General features: G+C 39.1%; 1 protein-coding gene across 3 annotated transcripts in view; it reads left to right on the top strand.

Moving 5' to 3' along the window:
* The first annotated feature begins 4044 nt into the window (after positions 1–4044).
* Tspan12 (tetraspanin 12) overlaps positions 4045–22149 on the top strand; it is a 57912-nt gene continuing 39807 nt past the window's right edge. Inside the window, exons 1-4 of one of the 3 annotated variants that reach the window (XM_069996632.1) lie at positions 4045–4340; positions 5340–5475; positions 15308–15390; positions 16387–16522. In XM_069996632.1, the coding sequence (XP_069852733.1) occupies positions 5410–5475; positions 15308–15390; positions 16387–16522 (285 nt within the window). In that variant the 5' untranslated portion in view covers positions 4045–4340; positions 5340–5409. Of the gene's footprint in view, positions 4341–4894; positions 4918–5109; positions 5132–5339; positions 5476–15307; positions 15391–16386; positions 16523–22149 lie in introns of those variants that run through there. The other 2 variants (XM_069996633.1, XM_069996634.1) reach the window with 2 other exon arrangements.

The following is a 22149-nucleotide window of genomic DNA, read 5'->3' as shown; positions in this document are numbered from 1 at the left end:
ATAATGAGTTAATCTGTTGTAAAACTCCTAGGAGTAGCTTTCTTGATTTTTAAAAGAGACTCATGGAAGGAAATAATTTCTTCTCTTCCAGAATGGTGTTGATTAAATGTAGTGGCTGGATTGCCAGTCATTTTGTGACTGTGAGAAGAGGTAGGTAAGGACACTGTGATTACATACGTATATTAGATCAACGAGGAGAGCAAATAACTCACCTATATTATTTCTGAGTGGATAAATTGCTATTTCTGTATTTACTATTATGTAGAATGTTATATTCACTTAGTGTTGTAGCACGTTGAATGGAATTTTCTAGGTTATCTAGTTTTTCCAGATTTAGTAAATAATAATGTAGGATGTAGATGAGTAACTTTCAGATAGACATTATATAATTTATTTTTTTATTTGTGCATCCAATGATATTTTCCCCATGCAGTATTGGAGAAATATTGTATCTAAAAACAGCTATTTCTTTGCATTTAAATTTAATTGGATATCTTGCATTTTATCTGGCAGTCCTAAACTTGCAATAGAGTGAAGTCTATTTAATTCAGTAATGGAAGAATTTTCTTAGGGTTTTATTGGATATACTCTTTCAGTTGTAAAACATGAAGTATCTTTACCAGTCACAGCTTCAGTAAGTTTATTTGAAATAGTTTTTGGGTACTCAAAAACCTGTCAATGAATCCCTACCACTTTTGAATTTTTGTTGTAATGTAGGTTAACAATGAGAGAGTAAATCAGATTCCAGTTATGACCATAGAAACTACTTACTATATATGTGGTCCAGGTGATCTCAGCTGTATCTCACCAGGAAATAATACTTCAATGTGGGAAGTAGCTACTCCATTAGATACATAGACCTTGTTAAGGAATATATTAGTTCTCTTTTCTATAATTAAAAGAAATGCTTTCCTTTAAGTGTATCTTTAAGGGCTTATACTAAGAATGAGCAGAAAGTCATTGCTGAATCCAAACATCTATGCTATTCCTCTCCTCTCCATCTTGGGCGGTCAGTAGAAAAAGATACGCACAAATGACCTGTAGATTGAAGAACTTGGATTATCTTGGTGCATAGCTGAGCTTACTCTACAATTGGCTTTTAAATGTATATCCTATTATTCTACACATTATTATCACTAAATAAACTGAACAGGCTTTGTGGGGTTCTTTTCGCCTTTTCTTGGTATACAAAGACTTGGTGTTTGGACATGAGAATCTGAAGCATATGCTCAAATAATAGTTTGTCCATGTGTTTATTGACTTATATTTATATTGCTGGTGCTCCAACCCAGAACTTTGTGGCTACCAAACAAGCAGTCTGCCACTGTGCTCCACTTTAGTTCTCAACTGATATTTATTGAAATGCACATTGCCTTACAAGGGGCTCTTGCCTTAAGGGCCATTAATGTGCTCTCTAGTTTTTCTTTTATGCTTTTTCATATTCAAGTGGTTATGGCCAAAATTGTGACTTTTGTGCACACACAAAAAGTGGTTCACACCAAGAAAAATAGAAATCCTTCAGAATGACAGCTGTGAGGTCAAGTCATATGATCCTGCAGAAGAATTGGAAAGGGAGGGGAAATTGGGAGAGGGCCAGCTGCCCTCAAGCATCTGAAGAGGTGTCTCCTGGGAGAAAGGCTTGTTCAGGCTGGGGAGGAGTGGAAGTTATGGGGAAGTATGGTCAACGTGAAATCATCATAACTGTCTCATACTGAAATGCTTAGTGGTGAAGTTTCTATTGAAATACTGACTCAAAGACTCTCATGGCCATTTATGAGGAATATTAGCAATAGTTAACAGATTTTTCTTCTTCTCTTGCAAAGTGGAGACAATAATCCCAGTTTATCAATTCATAGATGAGGTATTTGATCCAGTTAAACCTGAAGAGGCTGTCTTGCTACTTTTCAGGGATCTATAAAGGCATCATTGTGGTAGATTTTCAACTTTGTGGCACCCTAGAATTCCCTTGGGAGCTTTAGACATCATTGTGCTGAAGCCACAATTTGTGGATATTCTGATTTTAAGTGCCAGGAGAGTGGCACTTAAGTGGCAGAGAATTAGGAATTTCTGGAAGCTTGAGAGAAAGTGGTTTGTACATAAAGTGATTTTGAGTGCCTTGGTTGGACAGTTGTGATTCCAGATTGTACTCTGGACTGTTTTTTGTGAATTGAGGAAAAGGCAATCAACTGCTGTCTAGAGGTGGAAGAAGGTCTCTGTTTTGAGACATGAGAGCTATTATTGCTTTGTTTTTCCATTTTGATGGCAGTCCGACTTTCCTCCCTGACAGAATTTTGTAGCTCTCAGTGGTGTGGCACTAACTGCATGCAGACTGACATTGTGTCAACAGTCTATATAAAACATGCTTACACCCTAACCTGGGCAGAAACCAATAAGGGATAAAGAAAATTCTTTCTCTTCTCCACAATGTCAGAAGCTTCTTTGTTACAAAACTGGTGGCTATCTGATGGAAGACCACATTTTTCTTAGAATTTTGTTTGGGGATGGCTGTATTTTTCAGGCTCTGCTGGGCTTGCTGTTTTACATACTACTTAAGGATTTGCTCACAGAGAATGTTCCTAGCCTAGATGTGTGGGCATAGGAAGGGTCACAACTGTAAATTTAGCCAATGAGGAGGCAGAAAGAAAGAGGATTATTGTGGTTCAGTGCCAGGCAGAGCAAAAAGTTAGCAGGACCTATCTCAACAAATAAGTTGTGTGTGTGTGTGTGTGTGTGTGTGTGTGTGTGTGTGTGTGTGTGTGTGTGTGTGTGTGTGTGTGTGTGTGTGTGTGTTGTGGTGTAGTTCTGTAACTCCAGCTATGTGGGATCTGAAGTAGGAAGATCATGATCACAGATGGCCCTGGGCAAAATTCTTCCTGAGTCTCTATGTGAAAAAATAACTAAAACAAAAGGGACTAGAAGCATGACTCAAGCGGAAGAGCATGTGAAGTTCAAGGTCTTCAAGTCAAAACCTAGTACCAGGGGAATAAAACAGTCTAAATCTAGATATCCAGACACCTATGTTGTCTCCTAGTTTTGACTTTAGTTCTACTTAATGATACTGCTTGTCATGACAAGAAGCTGACCCTAAACAGAGGTAAAATATTCTTTTTTTTTTTTCTGGAAGAATATTTAAGTCATTCAATGACTAGATTTTTTTTCCATAACGATGAATTTCAGGTACTTCACATCTGTTGGTAATGTTTGATTTGCCATCCAATATGCACAGAAATGCATACAATTTCTTCTTTAAAGAAAAAAAGCATTTGAAAGGACGATTCTCTTGTAGCTGGTGGGAATGCTTTATGAAATGTTAGTTTCATAAAAATGTGGCTTTCCAAAATACTCGCTACTATGTGCACATGTCAAGATAGATCACCAGTTAAAGCTGAAAAAGTAATCCCATTTGAGAAATTCTGGAAACTTGGGATGACTTGTGAGAGAGTTAAAGATATACTTTTCTTCTTATTCCGCGTGCTAGCTAGACGGGACAGCATTACACTTCACACAGATGACATTGGTGGACAATGCTGGGGGGCAAGGAACAGGAACAGATTCCCCCCCCCCTTTAGAAAGGAAACAAATCAGCAAGCAGGATCATAGGCCACCCTGTTAATGACATATCACAGGAGGTGGCTCTGTAAAGCTTGTGAAAACCAGTTTCTCACTGCAGGAATTGGGTTGGGCCTCCCCTTCATGCCCCCCCTTCTCAAACGCAAATATTTTCATATCATAAAAACCTGTTTCCCCATGCTTATAACCCAGCCTCCATTCTCTGGGACACCACCATTTTCAAGGGGCTGGCTGCGCGGGGGGCGGAGGGGGGGGGGTCGGGGGGAATCTCAGGAGTCTTTTCTCCTTTGGATGGTAGTTTGGAGAGGTGAGGGCGGGGAAGGTCCCTCTGGGGGGGCTCCCTGCGGGTGAGCGGGGAGGGTGGAGGGGGGGGCAAGAAACACCCACTAGGACCCAACCCGGGCGGCCAGCGGCTGAGCATGCGCTGAGAGCGCGTGCAGCTGGCTCTGGCTGCCGCCCGCGGCTTGCCTCCGTCCGGACTTGGCCAGGACTGGGGAGGGACAGCGGCGCTGGGAGGTGGCTGAGCCGAGACTTTCCAGCAACTGCTGCCCAGGACTTTTTTTTTCCCCCCTTCTCCTCCTTCTTCTTTTTTCCCAGGAGGCAGCGACTGCGGCGGCGTGGGGAGAGGAAGAGAAGGAAGCGTCTGCTGGCCGGAGCCCAGGCAGCGTTTCGTCTCTCGGAGGGGAGGAAGGTCCCTGCCCGGATGAGTCTCCGCCGCGCGTCCCCAAGTGTCGCCCGGCGAGGGTGGCGCACGGAGCCCGGCGCGGACGGTGAGTGGCCGCGCGTCTCCGGGCTTTCCCCAGTCCCCGTCCCGTCTGCGGGCGGCTGCCCTGGGCGCTCGCGGGGTGCGGGCTCAGCCACTTTGCAGGCGGGTCTAGCAGTCCGCCGTCGCCCGCGCCATGCCGGGGGTGGTTGGGCGGCGGGGACGGGGCGGGGGAGCGCAGACCTGGCCCCGGACGGTGGCGGGGCGGGTGGCCGCCCGGGCTTTGTGCTCCGCGGGCGGCAGGGGCGCCGGGGGGTGGGGGATGAGGGGCTAGCCCGGCGTGCGCACAGCTGCGCGGGTCCTCCTCCCTCCCCCGCCCCGCCTCACCCCTCCGACGTCCCCTCCCCGCCCCGGGCTAAATCCATTATTCTGGGGACGGAAAACGGCGTTTCTCACGTTCTGGCCCAGAAACTCTAGTTGCCGCCTCGGGGCAGAATCCAGCTCCCAGCTGCGCCTCCTCGGGTCGCGCGCGTTCGACTCCCGAAGCTGCGGGACGGGGCGGAGGGGGTGGGGGGCAGGACGGCCGACTTGGGCAGGGTGGTGGCAGTCACCACTGCCGTGGAGAAGGCACGCGGGCGGCACGGGTGAGGTCCCGGGGGGGGGTGCGCAGAGTGGGTGTCTGTCCTTTAGGATAGTTGCGGGCAGAGCTACCCCCGAGAGGGGGACGTGGGTTAGGCGAAGGTTGTAAAGTGCTGCTCCGCGCGCAGAGGGTCCCCGGGGAAGCACACTTCGCTGTGCGCCTTTGCCCATCCCGAGGGCCAGTCCTTTCTCTTCCCAGCAGGTGTTATCCGAAGCCAGGTGGGTCCTTGGGGGAGGCTCAGTGTCTATTGGGACTTTTAACAACATGACTTTAAATCAAGCGATGGCTGCAGTGAACTTAGTTTGGGGACTCGCTGTCTCCGCCCTCCCCCCCCCCCCCCAGGTGAGGGCTGGAGGAGGGGGAAAGGGGTGTCCGCGGCGCGCGCGGTGCTGATTCGGGTTCTTCCTGCACTCCTCCCTCCGGCAGACCCAAGCTGCTTTGTCCCAGGGGTTAGGATGTGCTGAAAGGATGGGGCTTCACCCTCCCGAGGGTCACCATGGCCAGAGAAGATTCTGTGAAGTGCCTGCGCTGCTTGCTCTACGCCCTCAATCTGCTCTTTTGGGTAAGTCGAACAGTTCCGCCGCCCCAACAGGTGGGTACAGCTGGGCCCGGGGGTTATCTTGTAGCCACTTAGATAATGTTCCAAAGTGAATGGCTCAGCATTAATGAATTTACACGGGATCACACCCTCTATCCACCCTACGCCAGGAGTAATGTCTGACCTTCTTAAAATGTCTTTGATCTAGCTCAGGTTCCGTTTGCAATTAGAAAAAAAAAATCTTCTTCTGGATGCTAACTAGCTAGGCAGCAAAATTAGACATGAAGTTAATCCAGGGATATAAATAGGTGCACGTGCTTCTACTGGTAGATAAGAAAATGTTGACCTGCTCTTGTTTGCAGGGATTTTAGATAACTGTGCAAGCCATGCATTTTTTCTTTACGTCACCCTAGCCTATAAAAACTTGGTTGGAGCATTCTGAATGTGCTTCTACAAGAATTCATACCTAGATACCCTATCGAAAGACTGGATAAATTTTTCTAGAGGATTCCATACAGTCTGAAAGGTGGTTTTCATGTAACTATTTCCATGTTGGCAAAGTTTAAGGAATTTTCTGTATGCTTTTGGAAATATCCCATAACCATTTAAGGAAATAAAATACATAAAATTTAACAAGTTCTTGGAAATCTTTATGCCCCATGAGTTAGTGACTTTTATGCCTTATATCCTTGTGTGAATTTTCATAAAGTGTTGATAATGATTGTATTATTATTTATAAAGATTATGGAAATATAAAATGGAAACTTTGTTACTTCAGGAAGCTGTCATGCTTAAGCAGTTTTTTTTTATTACCATTTCGTGTGTGTGTGTGTGTGTGTGTGTGTGTGTTCTATCAATAATTTCTATTCAGATTTTCCTGCCAGCAAATTTTAATGTGCAGATTATTTATTTGGCCAGTTGTCTCATACTGAGTTGCCTTTTCCAGTGACTGTGACTCTAGGACTCTATGTAATGGCACTGAAATGGTGATAAATCAGTGATCAGAACAATATCAAAAATAGCAACTTGAATTCCTCAGAATGAAAATGAAACCATTAAGTAGTTAGACTTACAATTTGGATGTGTAGAATCACTAATTGATATTGCTATTTGTTGTTTTTTTTTTAAATAATAATGTACACTATAAAGTGGTCTCTTCACTTGAATACTTGCAATAAGGAACTAAGATTCCAAATTCTCTCTTAAAATATATAATTATTACTCTTACATACTACTAGCTTTTACTTTTTTATACTGTGCTTTTTAATTATAGAATCAGCACATTCTGTCTCAAAAAAGAGCTCTAAAGATGGCCTGGCTGAACTTCCTTTCTTTGTGAGCAAGGAAATTAAGAGCAAGTTAAATGATATGTCAAAGGTCAAATATTGTGGTGGTGTTGGTGTTGGTGCCAGGAACAGACTATAGCTTTCCTTCTCCTAGGCGGGGGCTTTAACCTGTAGCCTTACTTGTTTTTGAAACTTGCCATTATTGAGATATTTTTGTTGTTGTTCAATAAAAACTAAAGATTTGGAAATTTTCTTAATAGTCTGTAATATGTGAGAGGAAAAAACACTTAACTATTTAACAAAAGTAATGTTCCTCTGAGAAATGAAATTTTCCTAAAAACACCTCTTAAATCTTACAGGGTTCTTTGTCTGGCCAGAAAACATATAATGTCATTTCTTTGTGGTTATCCTACACTTGAATTTTCTTAGTTCTACCTTTCTGAGGATGTGTGTTCTTCAGTTTTTATATCCTCTCCAAGAAGCAATTCAGGCTACTTTCTTAGCATGCTTCCTCTGTGTTCCAACTTGTTTTATGCAGATACAGAGTTAGAGCTGTCCAAATATACTCACCCACATGCATACATATTCATATTTTTTTCATTTTGTTGGCTGCTTTTTTTCTTTTAGGCTAGTCATAGGAGTGAGATTGCTGTTAAAGATATGTAATGGTAACAAAAATAAAACTAAAGTAGCCAGCATACATAACTAGCATATGAAATAGCTAAGATGTAGTTATAGCTATGTTTGCCAGGCATATTTAATATCTCAATTTCCTAGTCTTTAAAGATCTGTTGTGAAAATTAGCATTCATTTATGTAAAGGATTTAGAACACTGACATGCAGGTACTGTGGATGTCATAGGAGTATGGGAGTCGTGATTACCTCAGTTTGATTGTACTCAAGTTGATCCTCAGAAAGTAAACTGCTACTGTGTTCAGGGTAAGGATAATAGTGATCACTGTTATGGTTAGTTCTTCTGTGACTGCTATCAGCACTATTATCCCTTTGATCCAATAATCTCATCCAGTGAATATATAAATATATACTAGGAAATAAAAACATCAGTGTATCCCAATATGTATATATATAATAAAATGAAAATATCAATATATAACTAAAAACATCAGTATATTGCATTTTATGTATATACTGTTTTTATTTATATATAAAGTATATATGTAGATATATACTTTATATGTCATTTTATACTTCATTTTCATTAAGCACTTCATACTTATCACTTACATTTTCTTATTTTTATTTATTCTAGATGCTTCTCTGTAATAGTTAAATTTTTACCTATTCTTTTTAATATGTTTTCTGTAGGATTGTATACATTCTTGTATGATCTTTTTATAGTGCCTACATTTCTTGTCTCAGTTAAAATTTCTTCATATAGACATTAAGATTTTTTTTCTAATCCAACTAAAATGTATACTGAGATTTTGTTAAAATTCTGTGAAATTTTTATGGTAATTTTGGGAAAACTGGTAATATCTTATATTATTAAAGTTGTGTTTGCAGATCTCATTTTATTTCCAAATAAAATGTTTGCAGACTTGTGCTGGTCCTATTCTCAGGCCTCCTTATCATACTCTAACCTCTGAGCTCCCTAACAGTCCTGTATAATTCTTATTCTTTCTTTCTTAGCTAAAGAAACTGGTACTTACAGAAGTTCAATACCTTGCTAGTAAGCAAGCAACAGCAGAAGGATTCAAAGTCCAGTTGTATTTCCCATCAAAGTTGTACTATTGGAAACAGTGATGGATTTATTTGCAGTGGAGAATCCAAGTAAACATTCTCAGTAGGAAGGGATTAGCTGTCCACCTGCTCATTCCAAGTTCTCCAGAACTGGGCTTCTCAGTCCGCAGTGAGCATGGAAATACCTGGGCAGCCCTTTAAAGTGCAGACTCAGATTCAGTGTGTTGAAGTCCAATTCTAGAGTTAGTTTTGTTTTGTTTTGTTTTGTTTTTTTCCAGAGCTGAGGACTGAACTCAGGGCCTTGTGCTTGCCAGGCAGGTGCTCTTCCGCTGAGCTAAACACCCAGCCCCTAGAGTTAGTTCTTATTCATTGGTTTGGTGTTGGTGATCAAACACCAGGACCAGTGCATGCTAGACAAATGCTGTACCACTGAACTTCATTATTAGTTTTCAGCATCTCTAACCAAGCTTCATTGTGCCTCTATTTATCTTTCAAGAGCAAAGCTTTGGTATGAGCTCGAAGACCTCTCAGGATTATAAACAGAACAAACCAATGTAGCATATGCACCCCATCTGTTTTGGGTGGTATTGGGCATTAAACTCAGTGCCTTACATTTACAAAACAGGAGCTTTACCACTTGAGCTGCTTCTCCAGCCTTTTAGGCTTTAGATATGTTTAGAATAAGGTGTTCTGTTTATTCCTGGCCAGCCTTAATGTTGATCCTCTTAGGTATGGCTCCTGCTTAGCTGGGTTGACAGACCTATGCCGCTATGCCTGGCTTGTTTTGTTGAGATAAGGTCTTACTAACATTTTACTTAGGCTGACCTACTACTGCTGTCTTCATGAACCTTGCTTCCTGAGTAGCTAGGATTATAGATGCAAGCCACTGTGGCTGGCCAATACTTGCAGCAGTGTTAAGCGGATTATAGGGCAAAGCTGACTTTGTCAAGCATTTTACCACTGGAAAAGACATGAGCCACTGCGTGCTGATAGGAATGGATTTGAAGAGAAGAATATGGAAAGTTCTCTAGAGCCCATCCTGTTCCTGCTGAGGCCTGGAGCAATAGATTCCTTACTCATCCCCGTTCATGATGGGATTCCTAGCTCAGACACTGGGGAATGGAGCTGAGAGCAAAGAAACTGCGGTCTAGAAGGAGACATCTTGTCCTTCTTTTACCTTAGTCCAGTAGGCTGGTACACATTATCATTAAAACTAGGACCATTTTGAGAGTGAAAGGAAGAGGTCCCCCCTCTTGTGCTACTGGGTTTGACAGGTTTGGCAGATACTGTATGTTTTTGAACCATGCCGTTAGCCCTTTCCTTTGGATTTTTGAGAGAAGGCCTCTCCATGTAGCTCAGGCTTGTTTCAAACTTAAGAGCCTCATGCTTCAGCTTTTTGAGTACTGGTATTACAGACATATACCACCACATCTGTCATGAAGGAGACTGCTTTTCTCTACTAATTATGCCAGAACATCAGAGACTTAAAGTAAGCCTCTTTGGATGAGAGTAGGAAGAATAGTTGTTTTATGTACGGGGGGGAGGGGGGTGATTTATAAAAACTACCATTAGAACAGCTCTGGGTGGCTAATGATTAAATCAGCTTAATTGATACATGTTCATGCTTAAATGGTACCCATTTCAGCTATCATTAACATAGCCTATTCTTTATCAGCATTGGTAACAGTTACCTTGCATGCTCTCTTTGCTTTTGCCATCCTTTGGTAGAAGTAAAGCCCAGAGGGTAAGAGCAGATCATAAAAACAACAACAACAACAACAACAAACAGAAGGAAGCAGATGGAAGGGAAAGAATAGTTGTTAGGAAGCCGGACTCACATTGTGTGTCAGCTTCTAGTCATTAAGCATCTATTTTACACTTATGTCTCCATACATAACAAATAAGTTTTAAAGAAGGAAAGCTGCAACTCCAGTTTGTACATTCTCAGGATGAACAAACAAAGGTTCTAAAATTTTGAATTCTCTAAGTGCTTTTTTTTTTTTTTTTTAGCAACAGAGTTTAAGTCAATTCATATCACTGGCATTCTGTGTCTTGCTAACAGATTTGACATAAAAGAAAAGCTTATACTGGAGGTTTTAGACATACTTAAAAAGAAATGTGTTGTGTTCACTTTGTGTGGCTATGTGATATGTATAGACAGTATATATAGACAGTTGAAAACTTTGAAAGCTTTTTTTGTTGTTGTGATCACCAGGGCAAAATATTGTTTATTGTTTATTGAATATTTTGTGGAAATTATACGGTTATACTTTATAAGAAGATTTAGCCAATGTAGACATGTATATATTTCTTATTTAGAAAACAACTTGCCTCACAGCTTGCTTTTACATAATTATATTCAAACAAAACCAGACCATATCCCTAATGCAGCACATTTTATGTGTTTATTGAGAGCTGGTGTTTCCTATGCATTTTGTTCATCTGAATGTGGCAAATATACTTTTTAGAAAAATATTATGAATTTCTTTATAAAGTAATATTTGTCTTGTTTTCTAAATACTTCATTAAGATTTGAATGCTGTGGGGCTATAAGCCTAGTTACTTACAATAACTATGCTGTGACTACCAGCTGGAAAATGATTTCCCTGACTTGATCAGTACACATCGCATACACATTTGAAATACTAGAACTTACCCCAGGAATGTGTACCAGTATTGCAGTGATTAAAAAGACTTAATACAAATAATAATCACACTCATAATGGCAAGCAATTAACCTGGAAAATGACCATTACTACTTAGGAGCCTGCATTGTAGAAGCTTGTTTTAATGAGATCAGGATTATTGAGGCTCCTCAATTTCATTTTACATTGGTTTCTTGCAACAGGCAGTAGTAACCACTACCATTTTGTCAACCTCAGTGAATAAAATCACACTTTGAGGATGAAGCTGTGTTTAGACATTCGAAGTGACTGGGATTAATGTCTAAAAAAAGAGCTGTTTATTCTCAGGGTTGCCTGTTTACCTTAGGATAAGCCTATGTGTTGATATTATTTACTTTAACTAATGTTTTACTTACACAGCTGCAGTGTTTGTAGATGCTTTTGTGGAGGAGAGGAAGTGAGAATAAAATGCAAAGTCTGTAGTTTAAAGAACTTCTGAGAAGACCTAAGCCAGCGTCTAACCTGAGCAGTAAATCTTTTGTCTTTTGCCAGCATCTCTCTACTGGAAAACTTGCAGTGATAGATAGAAAGCTTAGTTCTTCGTAAAGCATCTCCTGGTTTTGTTAATGATCTCTGTTCCTCTGGCTAGCAACTAGAAACAATCTCCCCTTTATTTAATTATTTTATCATTCTTTCATTTAATCTGTGTTATGCTCTATAACCTAGTGCTCTTTTGTGTGATGAGCAATGGCCCCTGTGCCTTTGACTGGGTGTGATGGATGGGTAAAAATAGAAAAGACCAGCAAGACTGCTCTACTAGGATTGTAGAGAAAGTGTTGAGGGGAAGGAGAGTCTGGGAGACCATCTTTCCTCTCCGACTGGTGTTTAGCTGTCCTTGAGAGAAGTGGAAGCTGTTTGGCTCAAGGTGATAGGGAGGCTGGCCAGAGTGGCTTTCCAGACAGAAGGGATATGTGAGTGAAGACACAAGCATTGGGAGATGTGTATGTTGCCTTTTGCAAGCAGTTTTGCCATTGTCCAAGTGTGGGAAGGAGTTGGCAGGAAACAGCTTTAAAGTTATAGGGGAAAGGGTGACAGCGGGCCTTCTTATGTAACCTGTTGAAGCGTTTCAACTTTGCTCCATGAAGGAGTGGGGGGAAGAGGAAATAAGAGGAGGCAGTCATATAGGACAGCTATGAGTTGAACTGCTTGATCTCTGTGCTGTCAAGGTAACTGAAGGGGGGAATTTGCTGTGTAATCTGTGAGCTGGAGAGATTTATTGTTAAGGTGATTGTAATGTCCTGGCAAGAGAGGACAGGGGCCTGATTTAGTATGGAGCAGTAGGAAAGGGGGAGGAATTTTCCAGATGCCTCTCAGGAACCATCCAAAGGACTGTGAACTAATTAGACATCGGGCTGCGGAAGAGGGAGAGTTCAGGCTGTCTGCCAAGTTGCCAATTCTGTGATTGAGTGTTGATTGTACCATTTACTGACCTAGGAAATGCAGGGAGAGGGATGCTCAAGTTTTGAGTTGATTGGAGCTAAGTACGGTTTTGACGTGCTATCGACCTTCAAATATCTGAAGATTCCACTTTGGAACTGATGGAGGAGTTGTCTGGTTTCTTAAACTGATTGAGAAAGATTAGAAGAAAGTTCTTAGGTCAAAGTTAACTTGTGATAATAACTGATGATATTTAAGGAGGGCTTTTTTCATTACATGAACCTTCCAAAATTACAATTTTTTATAACACTTTATTGGTGAAAAAAATCAGGCTAAAATAAGATTAAATGACATACAATGTAATATACCTGAAAAGGGATAGTGTTAGAATTCCAAATTTATTAGTTCCCTTTGTTGTTGCCATTGTAGTCAAGACCATAACCCTTCTAGGAAGCTTCTAAGGTTGAGATTTGACTCTGCCTGCTTGTTGTGTTATCATCAGATGTCAGTTTATCTTCCTTCAACATATTAATTCCCTGGGATTTTTGGTCTTCTTTCTGATTGTAATCTTCTCTTCATCCCCTCTCTTCTTAATTAACTTGATAGGATCTGAAGAGATCCTAGGCCTCTTAAATCCTGTGGCCCTGTAATGTAGGCCAGACACTCCAAAAGAGGTTGTTAAAAAGCAACTTGTATACAGTGTGGAGTATCATATTTGTATCTTTGATGAACTGATTAATTTTTATCCTCAGTTAATTACAGGGTAGAAATTGTCTTTGTTTCTTATCATCAGTGTATCTCAAGCATCTAACACAGTACTGGAAAAGAACAAGTGATAAAGAGAGTTTTTGAGTGAAAGAATAACTTCAAAGTCAAGGCTTTAATAATCTACCAAACAAGAAATGACTTAGATTGTATGATTCAAAATAAATGAACTTTTTTTGTAAGTAGATAAGTGTGTTAACCAGTGCTAATAGATTGTATACCGATGATGACTATGATAACTAATTGATACTTGACTCAGCTCTATAATGTTGAATATTGACTGAGAAACTGCAGGATGGAGAAAAGAATGGCTTTGAAGAGTAATAGAGGAAAAAACAGAAAAGTGAGAGCTATTTATGGCTGAAAAATAATTTAACATAGTAAAATAAAATAGCATGTCTGTAGACTATCATATTTCTGAAAAACGTAATAAGTAGTTAAAGATCCATCCATAGCCACATAGAAGAAAACCAAAAGCACTATATTGACCACAGGCAACTGATGGAGAAATGGGATGGTAAGAGAGTCAGGAGCTAGGTTTTTGTGAGAATGGATGGGGAGAGAGGGTAGGCCATTTTAGGAGTGTCTAGTTCGATTAATTTGCCCTAGAGTGATTAGGTAAGGTGTATAGTGGTTCTGAGTGTAAAGGCTGGGTAAGGTAGGTCCATCCCTTGGATGGGATGATTGTAATCAAAAAGTTCATCTTAAAGAGGAAGACTTCTCCCAGTGAGAGGGTGGATGATGGGGAAGTAAGGAGGTCTAGGCAAGGTGATTCAGGCATGTTCTCTAAAATCAGGTGTTATTCAGCATCTACATGCTGAATCGATATTAAAGCATCATTTACATAAGCTAGAAACATGGCTAGTGCACTGTGGTAAGGCCACTTGGCAACTTTTAAATAGGGTTGCTTTCTTTTCTTTGTTCTCAATAGAAATGAGAACAAGAGCTGGCCTAATTTTCCTCTGAACTGTGTGGTCTTATGAAATATCTATGGCACCTTTAGAGGTTTGTGATGCCCAAACCCCATTCCAAAATGGGTGGGCCCAGTATGGGCCTGCTTAACTTAGATGATTCTTGTTTACAGACAGAGTTGTAAGATTAACGACTTGATAACTTTGGTAGGCATGGAAGAACTTTGTCTAACATCCCATTATTTTAGAGGAGCTTTGTAAAACTGTAGTACTATAATGTAATTTTTTACCACAATCCTTCTCTAAAATCATTTGCTTACTCTTTGTTTCTCCCTTTAGTTTTTATATAGGAAAACTAAGTATAAATGGGGGATTCTTACCCAGTTTCTGAGTAATCAGAGTCCAACATTCTATAAATGTTACCAAAATTGAGTTTTGCTTAAGGTTTTTTCTTTTAAAATATTTTATTAAGTAGTTGTACAAAGGAAGTGCCATTTAACAACATAGTTTATGAATACAATTCATCTTGATCAGTGTAATCCTCTCACAATTCTGATCTCCATTCAACCCACCCCTTCTCTACTTTTCTTCATTTTGTGGTGTATACCGTGAATTCTTAACTATCTTCTCCCCCTTGGATTTTAGAACATTTGCTATTATTCAAAGAATTGTATTTATTTTTATTATTGCCAGCATTTTAATGTTCACATTGTTTGAATTTTAGCCAAGAAAAGTCATTTTAAGTTAACCTTTGTAATTTTTGACAGTTTTTAATTGCTTAGTAGTTACATTTTATTGATAACTATGGCAACGTGTTTTAAGATCCTTTTACAAGTTTGATAAACTAGTTTTTTTGTCGTCTTTTCTGAGGTGATTTCCATCCAAAACCTAAAATCAGCTCTTGAATAGTTTATTTTCTATAAACGATTTTGTGGCAATCTATTTTATTGGCTACTACTAAAGGGAATGGCAGATATCCATAAAAGTAACAGATTTCAGTGTTTAGCAAGCAGTAATTAGGAAAACATATAAAGAATATCTCACAAAAATCTTAAATTTTAAGTCATTAGTCCTATAGTGATGAGTAAATTCTTACTAAGTGGTTGGCTTTTTTTTTTTTTTCTCCCCACAGTTAATGTCCATCAGTGTGCTGGCAGTTTCAGCTTGGATGAGGGACTACCTGAATAATGTTCTGACTTTAACCGCAGAAACCAGGTAGGCTTCAGAGTTATTGATTCAATTCTTCTACAGTTTCCTCTGATACTGGTTTCAAATTACTTTTGTTCTCAGATGTTTATAGGGTAATGCTCCTATAGATCCTGTAGAAGGTTTGTTTTCTGCAGTATCAATGCAGATACTAGCATTTCTAGCATTCTCATGGAGTCTTGAGTACATCTGGACATTTCTGGGTATGGTCACACCAGTTGCCTGTCCTGCCAACTGTGTGTCAGTCATAATGTATTTATGTGTGAATAACAGCTTAGCTACTTTCCCTTAAAAAATTCTCACTTCATATTCCTCAGCTAATGAAAATGAAACCTCATAATACCATTTTCTTCTCAAATGTCAAGGGTTGATCCTCTCAGGTCAGTAGAGACAAATGATTTGTCCTTCTCCCTGAATACAGATATACTGCTCAGAATAGTAGTAAAGATTAAGAAAGATATCTTTCTGTAAAGTCCTTAACATAGTAGAGCTGGAAATCACTTAATAATGGTTAAGCACTGTTATCATTGTTATTGCTGACTCTGGTTAATGTGTTTTTCATAGGGTTCTAGCAAAAGTCATGTCTTTACTTCTTTCTGTCAATGTAGATCAGTTTCCTTTGGATGGCAGTCCTTTACCTTTTGGGAGAGAATTAGTTGTCAGGAAGAAGGAAAGTGAGTCCAAGATTTAGGTAATACAGATGATTCTTCAGAGGTGAGAAATAGTCAAGACTCCTGTGTGAATTACTAGGCAATGACTTCAGAGTTCGTGTTTTAAATAACTTGGAGTAAGAGTACTATCACTTAAATAAAGTCAAAACAAAGTGAAAACAAAGTTAAAGAAAACAAGCAAACAAACACAAATCACAGTATAGTGATTAAAAATAGCAGTAGGATTACCAGCTTTGGGGGATAATCATAGGAAGAAGAATCACAACATACAATTGCATCTTTGTATTTTCAGTTGTATTTTATTTATAATATGACATTATTTTTCTTCTCTCAGGGTGGAGGAGGCGGTCATCCTGACTTACTTCCCTGTGGTTCACCCTGTCATGATTGCTGTTTGCTGTTTCCTTATCATTGTGGGGATGTTGGGATACTGTGGAACAGTGAAAAGAAATCTATTGCTTCTTGCATGGGTATGGTGTTTATATCTTCTCTTTATTATAGTTAAAAAGATGGAACGATAATGTATTTTTTCCTATCAGTCCACAACATCCTGTAGGGGTCTGCTAGGGAACTGTGGTAGCAGTAACTCTTATCTGTGGTAATTGTTTAGCATTTTCTGAGAAAGGAGCCTTTCTTTCTGTGACAGATAATTTCAGTGCAACTATTTGCTGTACTCAAATGATGAGGTAGGGGAATCTGGATGCTGTTTAATTATTTCACTCCAGCTACGTGTTGACATTTTCATTTGAAAGCATACGTTCTTTTTAGTGTCAGATCTCATTACTGCGCAGAAAGGCCCCTCTGGACTAGCACTGAGATAGCATAATGGAGCTGTTTTTCTTTCTCTTCTTTTTAAAACAACCCATCCTGTTTTATCTCCTGTGGAGATTCAGGTGTTAAGGTAACAGATACAGATTGTGATCCTGACACTGCCTTTACATAGTTTTGTGGATAGGAGTCACATAGGGAATGATGAGCCATACCCTGTTATTGTCATTACCCCCCGCCCCCAACACACACACTTTGCTTGTTGGATGCTTTCTTGTTATGAAACAGCCTTTTGGTCATTGCTATTCCCTATGTCCGTAGCTGTCATCCTCAGCTTTGTTTCCATTTCCTTTGACTGTCTTTGGCAATTCATTCTCTATTCTCATTGCATCGCTTCTCTATGCATGACAAGAATGTAGACATGGCTCTATCTAAATGCAGCACAGATCCTCCCTTGCTGAAAAAATATAGTCTCAACTCCCAGTTATCTACCAGTTGTAATCAGTCTATGTTTCATGCCTATAATCTAGCCGCCCAGGAGGCTGAGGCCTAGAGGATCATGGTTTGAAGTCAGCTCAGGCAGAAAAATCAGAGACTCCATCTTCAATTAACTAGAAAAATTCTGGACTAGAGGCATAGCTCAAGAAGTAGAATGCCAACCATGTGCAAGAAAAGCTGAGCTAGAGTTGGGGAAGCTTTGTTTTTACAATTCCAATGAGATAGTTTTACTGCCAGATAATATAAATGAGGAAATGAGGCACCTAGAGAATAGTGACTTGTTTGAATTTGCGAAGCTATGCAGTAGAGGCTTTGCTATTCATGCTGCAGTAGTACAGTTTCAACAGCATATGAGCAAAGTTTTTGCTATTATACTCTTTTATTGCTGACTTCAAATTCTTGCAAATCTTGTAGCATGTACAGCATTTTAGATTTGATTATTTTCAAGCTGACACAATCTTCGGTGACAGATCCCAGCTCTTTAAGCCCTAATTTAATATGTACCTTTCCCAGTGACTTTGGACACTGGAAATAAACAGTGGAACTGGAATTCAGATCTCAGACCACAGCTGCCAAGGTTAATGGGACTTTACTGATGTCTCTAGTGGATTCGTCTCCATCTTTGAAATCCAGTCTACAGGCCTTCATTACAGATATCCTTTTTTAAAATGACTGGTGCAAACTTCCATACAACAAACAGCATGGTAATAGAAGCCATCTACCTTGCCCATTGCTTTAATAAGTTCAGTAATAGATAGGAAATCAGGGCAGGGAGACTAAGGAGTAAGGAGACCAGTACATCTGGTGAGGGTATAAGGAAGGAGCCTGGCTGTTAGAAAGCCTTTCAAGAATGATTTAATAGGGGATAAATTAATGAGAGATATGACATGACATTAGGTGTTTAGCAAATATTTGCAAGGCAACTGTAATGTTTTTTTCTTAGCCTTTTAGCTAAATTAAAAAAGGCAGTTCTATACTTTTATTTCATATGTAAATATTTAAGCATGCAGAATGTATTCATCTACCGTGTCCATGTCCCTATATTCAGTCTTTCAGTTGTAAGATTTGTATGCAAGGCTAATATGAGAAAGTTGTTTTTTTTTTAAAGTAAATTGGTATCTATGAGAAATGTATTATCTCCTAAATGACCATGACAAAAGATCCTGAGCTGGGCTATCTAGGTTTTTAAAAAATGAGAAATTTTCCCCCAAAATAAATCTTTAAGCAGCTGTTGGTGGCTCAAGTCAGCAATCCTACCTACCCAGGAGGCTGATGTCTGGAGGATCATGCTTTAAGACTGGCCAGGCCAGAAAGTCCTGAAGAACCCATATCTGTCTGTCTGTCTGTCTCTATGTATATCCCATATGTGTGTGTGTGTGTGTGTGGCACAAGTGAAAGTGTAAAGCTCTACAGTCAAACCCTAGTATTGCCAAAAAAACAAGAAACAGAAAAACAAAACAAAGAAAAACCCTCAAATCTTTGTCACCATTCTGTCCTTACCTACCTCAACCCCCTCCTCCCACTGGAAAAAAATAGTAGTAATAAAATCCCTCTGCAAATTAAGAGGCTACATTTTGGAAGATATTTTTGATGAATATGGATTTGATGCTTCTGTTGAACTATAGATTTTATAGATGCAACTTGTTAAAACACTCTTCCCTGAAGATTCCCCAACAGGATATGGAATAACCCACTGTATTTAACTTCAGATAAACAATACATGTCTTCGTATGAGTATATCCTGTGCTGATGTGTAGGATTCACATGTACAGAAATATTTATTTGTTGTTTACCTGCAATTCAGTGTTAAGTGTACTTCCTGTATTCGTGTTGAACATTGCTACCCTCTAACAATTTTTGTTATAATGGAACATAGACCAGACATGAGTGGGCAAAGGAACTCAAATAGGCAATGATTTTCAAAGTGATTTCAGGAGCAGAAATTCCTTCTCTCTTTAAAAGAGAAATTGAAGCTAAATGGAAATTGGTTTTAAGGTTTTGATGGGTACTTTCCCAGGCTTTAGCAGTAGACTAAATGAAGCTCGTCTGTTATTGCAGCTCTGCCTTGCTATTAAGGCAGACATTAGGAAGAGGTGCCTGCTCAGGAAGAATGTAAACAGATTGAACAGACAAGCTTACAGTGTTCACATCAGCTGAATGTCACCATCAGGAGATTGTAATTTATCAGAATGTGATGCTAAAATACCCTCACCTGCAGCAAACCACAGAAATTAGACGTACCTTACATGCTTAATACCTGTAGATTGGTTTGAAAGGGAAGATTATTTCTTTCAATGTAAGTAACTAGCAAGTAATTTGCATATAATGACCGATTTTGTGGCAGGATTTTTTCTTTATTTGGTCCTCTTTCTAAAATTTTAATTTTATTGTCAAGGTAATGTACGGTTACAGTTACATAAGGTAGTGAGTACATTTCTTGTTGAATTTATTACCCCCTCCCTCATTTTTCTCCCTCTTTCCCTCCCTGCCCAACCCCCCTGTGACAGGATTTTTAAAGCTTTCTTAACCTATAGAATGATTGGAGCAGATCTGGATAATTTCCTTTATGGAAATGAAGTAAATATCTCAACAGCCTTGAAGAAATTTCCTCTGTAGTATTGTTGTTTTAAATCATAATGTGAATCCAGGATATTTTTAAATAGTAATTAATTTTTCTACAGATTCTCTATTTAAGGATATCTGTCATGTAGTTACAAATTTTATAATTACACAGCAAGTCACAAGTGATTAAGTTGGAATTAAACTCTTAAGTTAAATGTCGTTCTTATTTTGTTCATAGTTTTGGTTGAGAGCCTCATAAATTTACTTCTGAATCAAACTCAGCATCTAGCCAGGTTTTTAACCTTTGTTTCCTCAGAAAATATTCATGGCAAATAGATGTCATTAGACTCATTTTTAAAGGAAGAAAGGGAGCATGCGTAAGGACACACTGCTGGTGGTAACATTAGTATTCAAATGTAGTCTGTGTTCAAAGCCTTGCATATTTCACTGCACACCACTGTTATAATACATTTAATTAGCTACTGGCATTGTTTCTGCAAGTCTTAACTGTATTTCATTTGTCATTCTCAAGCATTCATTAGATATTTAAATTTTAAAGTATGATCTTTCAGTGTCTTTATTGTATAAAGAACTCTAAAACATCGATTATGGTTATCATTCTATCTAATGTTGTGAAAGAATCAAACAGCTCTCTTTCCCTTCCTCCCTTCTTCCTTCCCACTCTCCTTTTCTTTTCCCTCCTTGTACATTTATTAAGTAACCAGCCACTGATAGACACTTGAGAGACCAAGATGAAAGGGAAAAGTAGAAAGAAAATAGCAAGGCATAACATGAGATGTTTATAAATAAATTACTGTGGAGACTCAGAATCAAGAGTGATGAAGACTTCTAGAAAATTTTCACGGGAGAGTCTTATATTTGAAGTGAATACTAAAAATGCATTAGGACTTGCTGGAAGAGATAGGAGATAGGAAGAGGACTTAAAGACAAAAAGAATGTGTGCAAATATGGAGGAGTGAAGGATGATGTGAATTTAGTCAAAACATAAGGGTCAGTGTGGCTGGGTATATGCAGGCATACAGTGAGAACAAGGTAATATTAGTTCTGTTGTGAAGCTTTTTTTGTGTGAGTGAGTCTGATGCTGTTGCTTGAGCTATGGAGAGCCATTGGGTGTTTCCAATTTGGAGTGAAATAATTTACATTTTTGGGCAAGAGGAAATAGATGTGCAACTACCCTCTTAGAAGTCACACTATAGATTTTGAAAGCCTAACAACCTATGACTGAATTCCATGACCATTTATGTTTAAGTGATTCTGGTATCTCTCTGTAATTTGCCTTCACAAACTATATAAGCAGACTGTATATCAGAGTGTATCAGCAACTGGGGCCCAGGACAATCGTATGAGATTCATAGCCTTAGTGTTTTTTGTTTTTATTTCTGTTTTTAATTTTTATTGTAAAGGTGATGTACAAAGGAATTACAGTTACATAAGCCAGATACATTTGAGTATATTTTTTTTGAACAGTGTCACCTCTTCCCTCATTTTAGTGTTTGTGTTTATGACAGAATTTGGGAAGTTTGTTGGGCCTTTTCCTTACTTCAGATTTGACATATGAGCAGCTTCAGTTTTTGTATTTCTGACCTTTCTATTATCTATCTGTGGATTTTATTCCTTTCTATTTATGGTTTCCTGGATATGTTTGGGATATGATTAAAAATCAGCCTATATGCATTGATTTGGTGACTGCCTTTAGTTTGTGAAAAATGGATGTTGCTGTGTTAGCATATGCTGTTGACCAAATCTTTCTACCTATGAATGATGGTCACTAGTCCAGCCAGTCCCACTGGGAGGTGAATTTGCCTTTGTGCAATGCTATGCTTACTCAGCTGCATCCATATTTTCTCTTTACTGGATTTCTTTGGCAAAAATAAAGTGGTAGACTTTCATTGAAAAACTACAGAGCTGTCAGGAAGACTTGATAGCACTACCTCTAAATGTAAGGGAGTTAAAACAAGTAGCTGAGAACAAACAATGTAGGTGAGAACAAATAAGGGTAAAGGATGAGAGAGAATGACATCATTTAATTTAGTGAGAAAAGTAACTTCCAGAGAAACTGTGTGGAAAAATCTTGTTTAATTTTTAATCTATGTGCAATATCTAATACAACAGATGACTCAATCATAAGATAAATCTAAAGAGCCTCTTTTCATGAAATGACATAAATTTTGGAAATTTTATTTTAAAAACTCATCTTTTATACATCTTTCCCTTGTCAGATAATTGGCTAGTCCTGTCTTTAGATTGT

This window comes from Dipodomys merriami, unplaced genomic scaffold (genome assembly GCF_024711535.1).
Source record: "Dipodomys merriami isolate MVZ:Mamm:240054 unplaced genomic scaffold, mDipMer1.0.p SCAF_5, whole genome shotgun sequence".
Lineage (NCBI taxonomy): Eukaryota > Metazoa > Chordata > Mammalia > Rodentia > Heteromyidae > Dipodomys > Dipodomys merriami.
The sequence above is the reverse complement of the archived record's forward strand: the minus strand, read 5'-3'. Positions and strand labels throughout refer to the sequence as shown.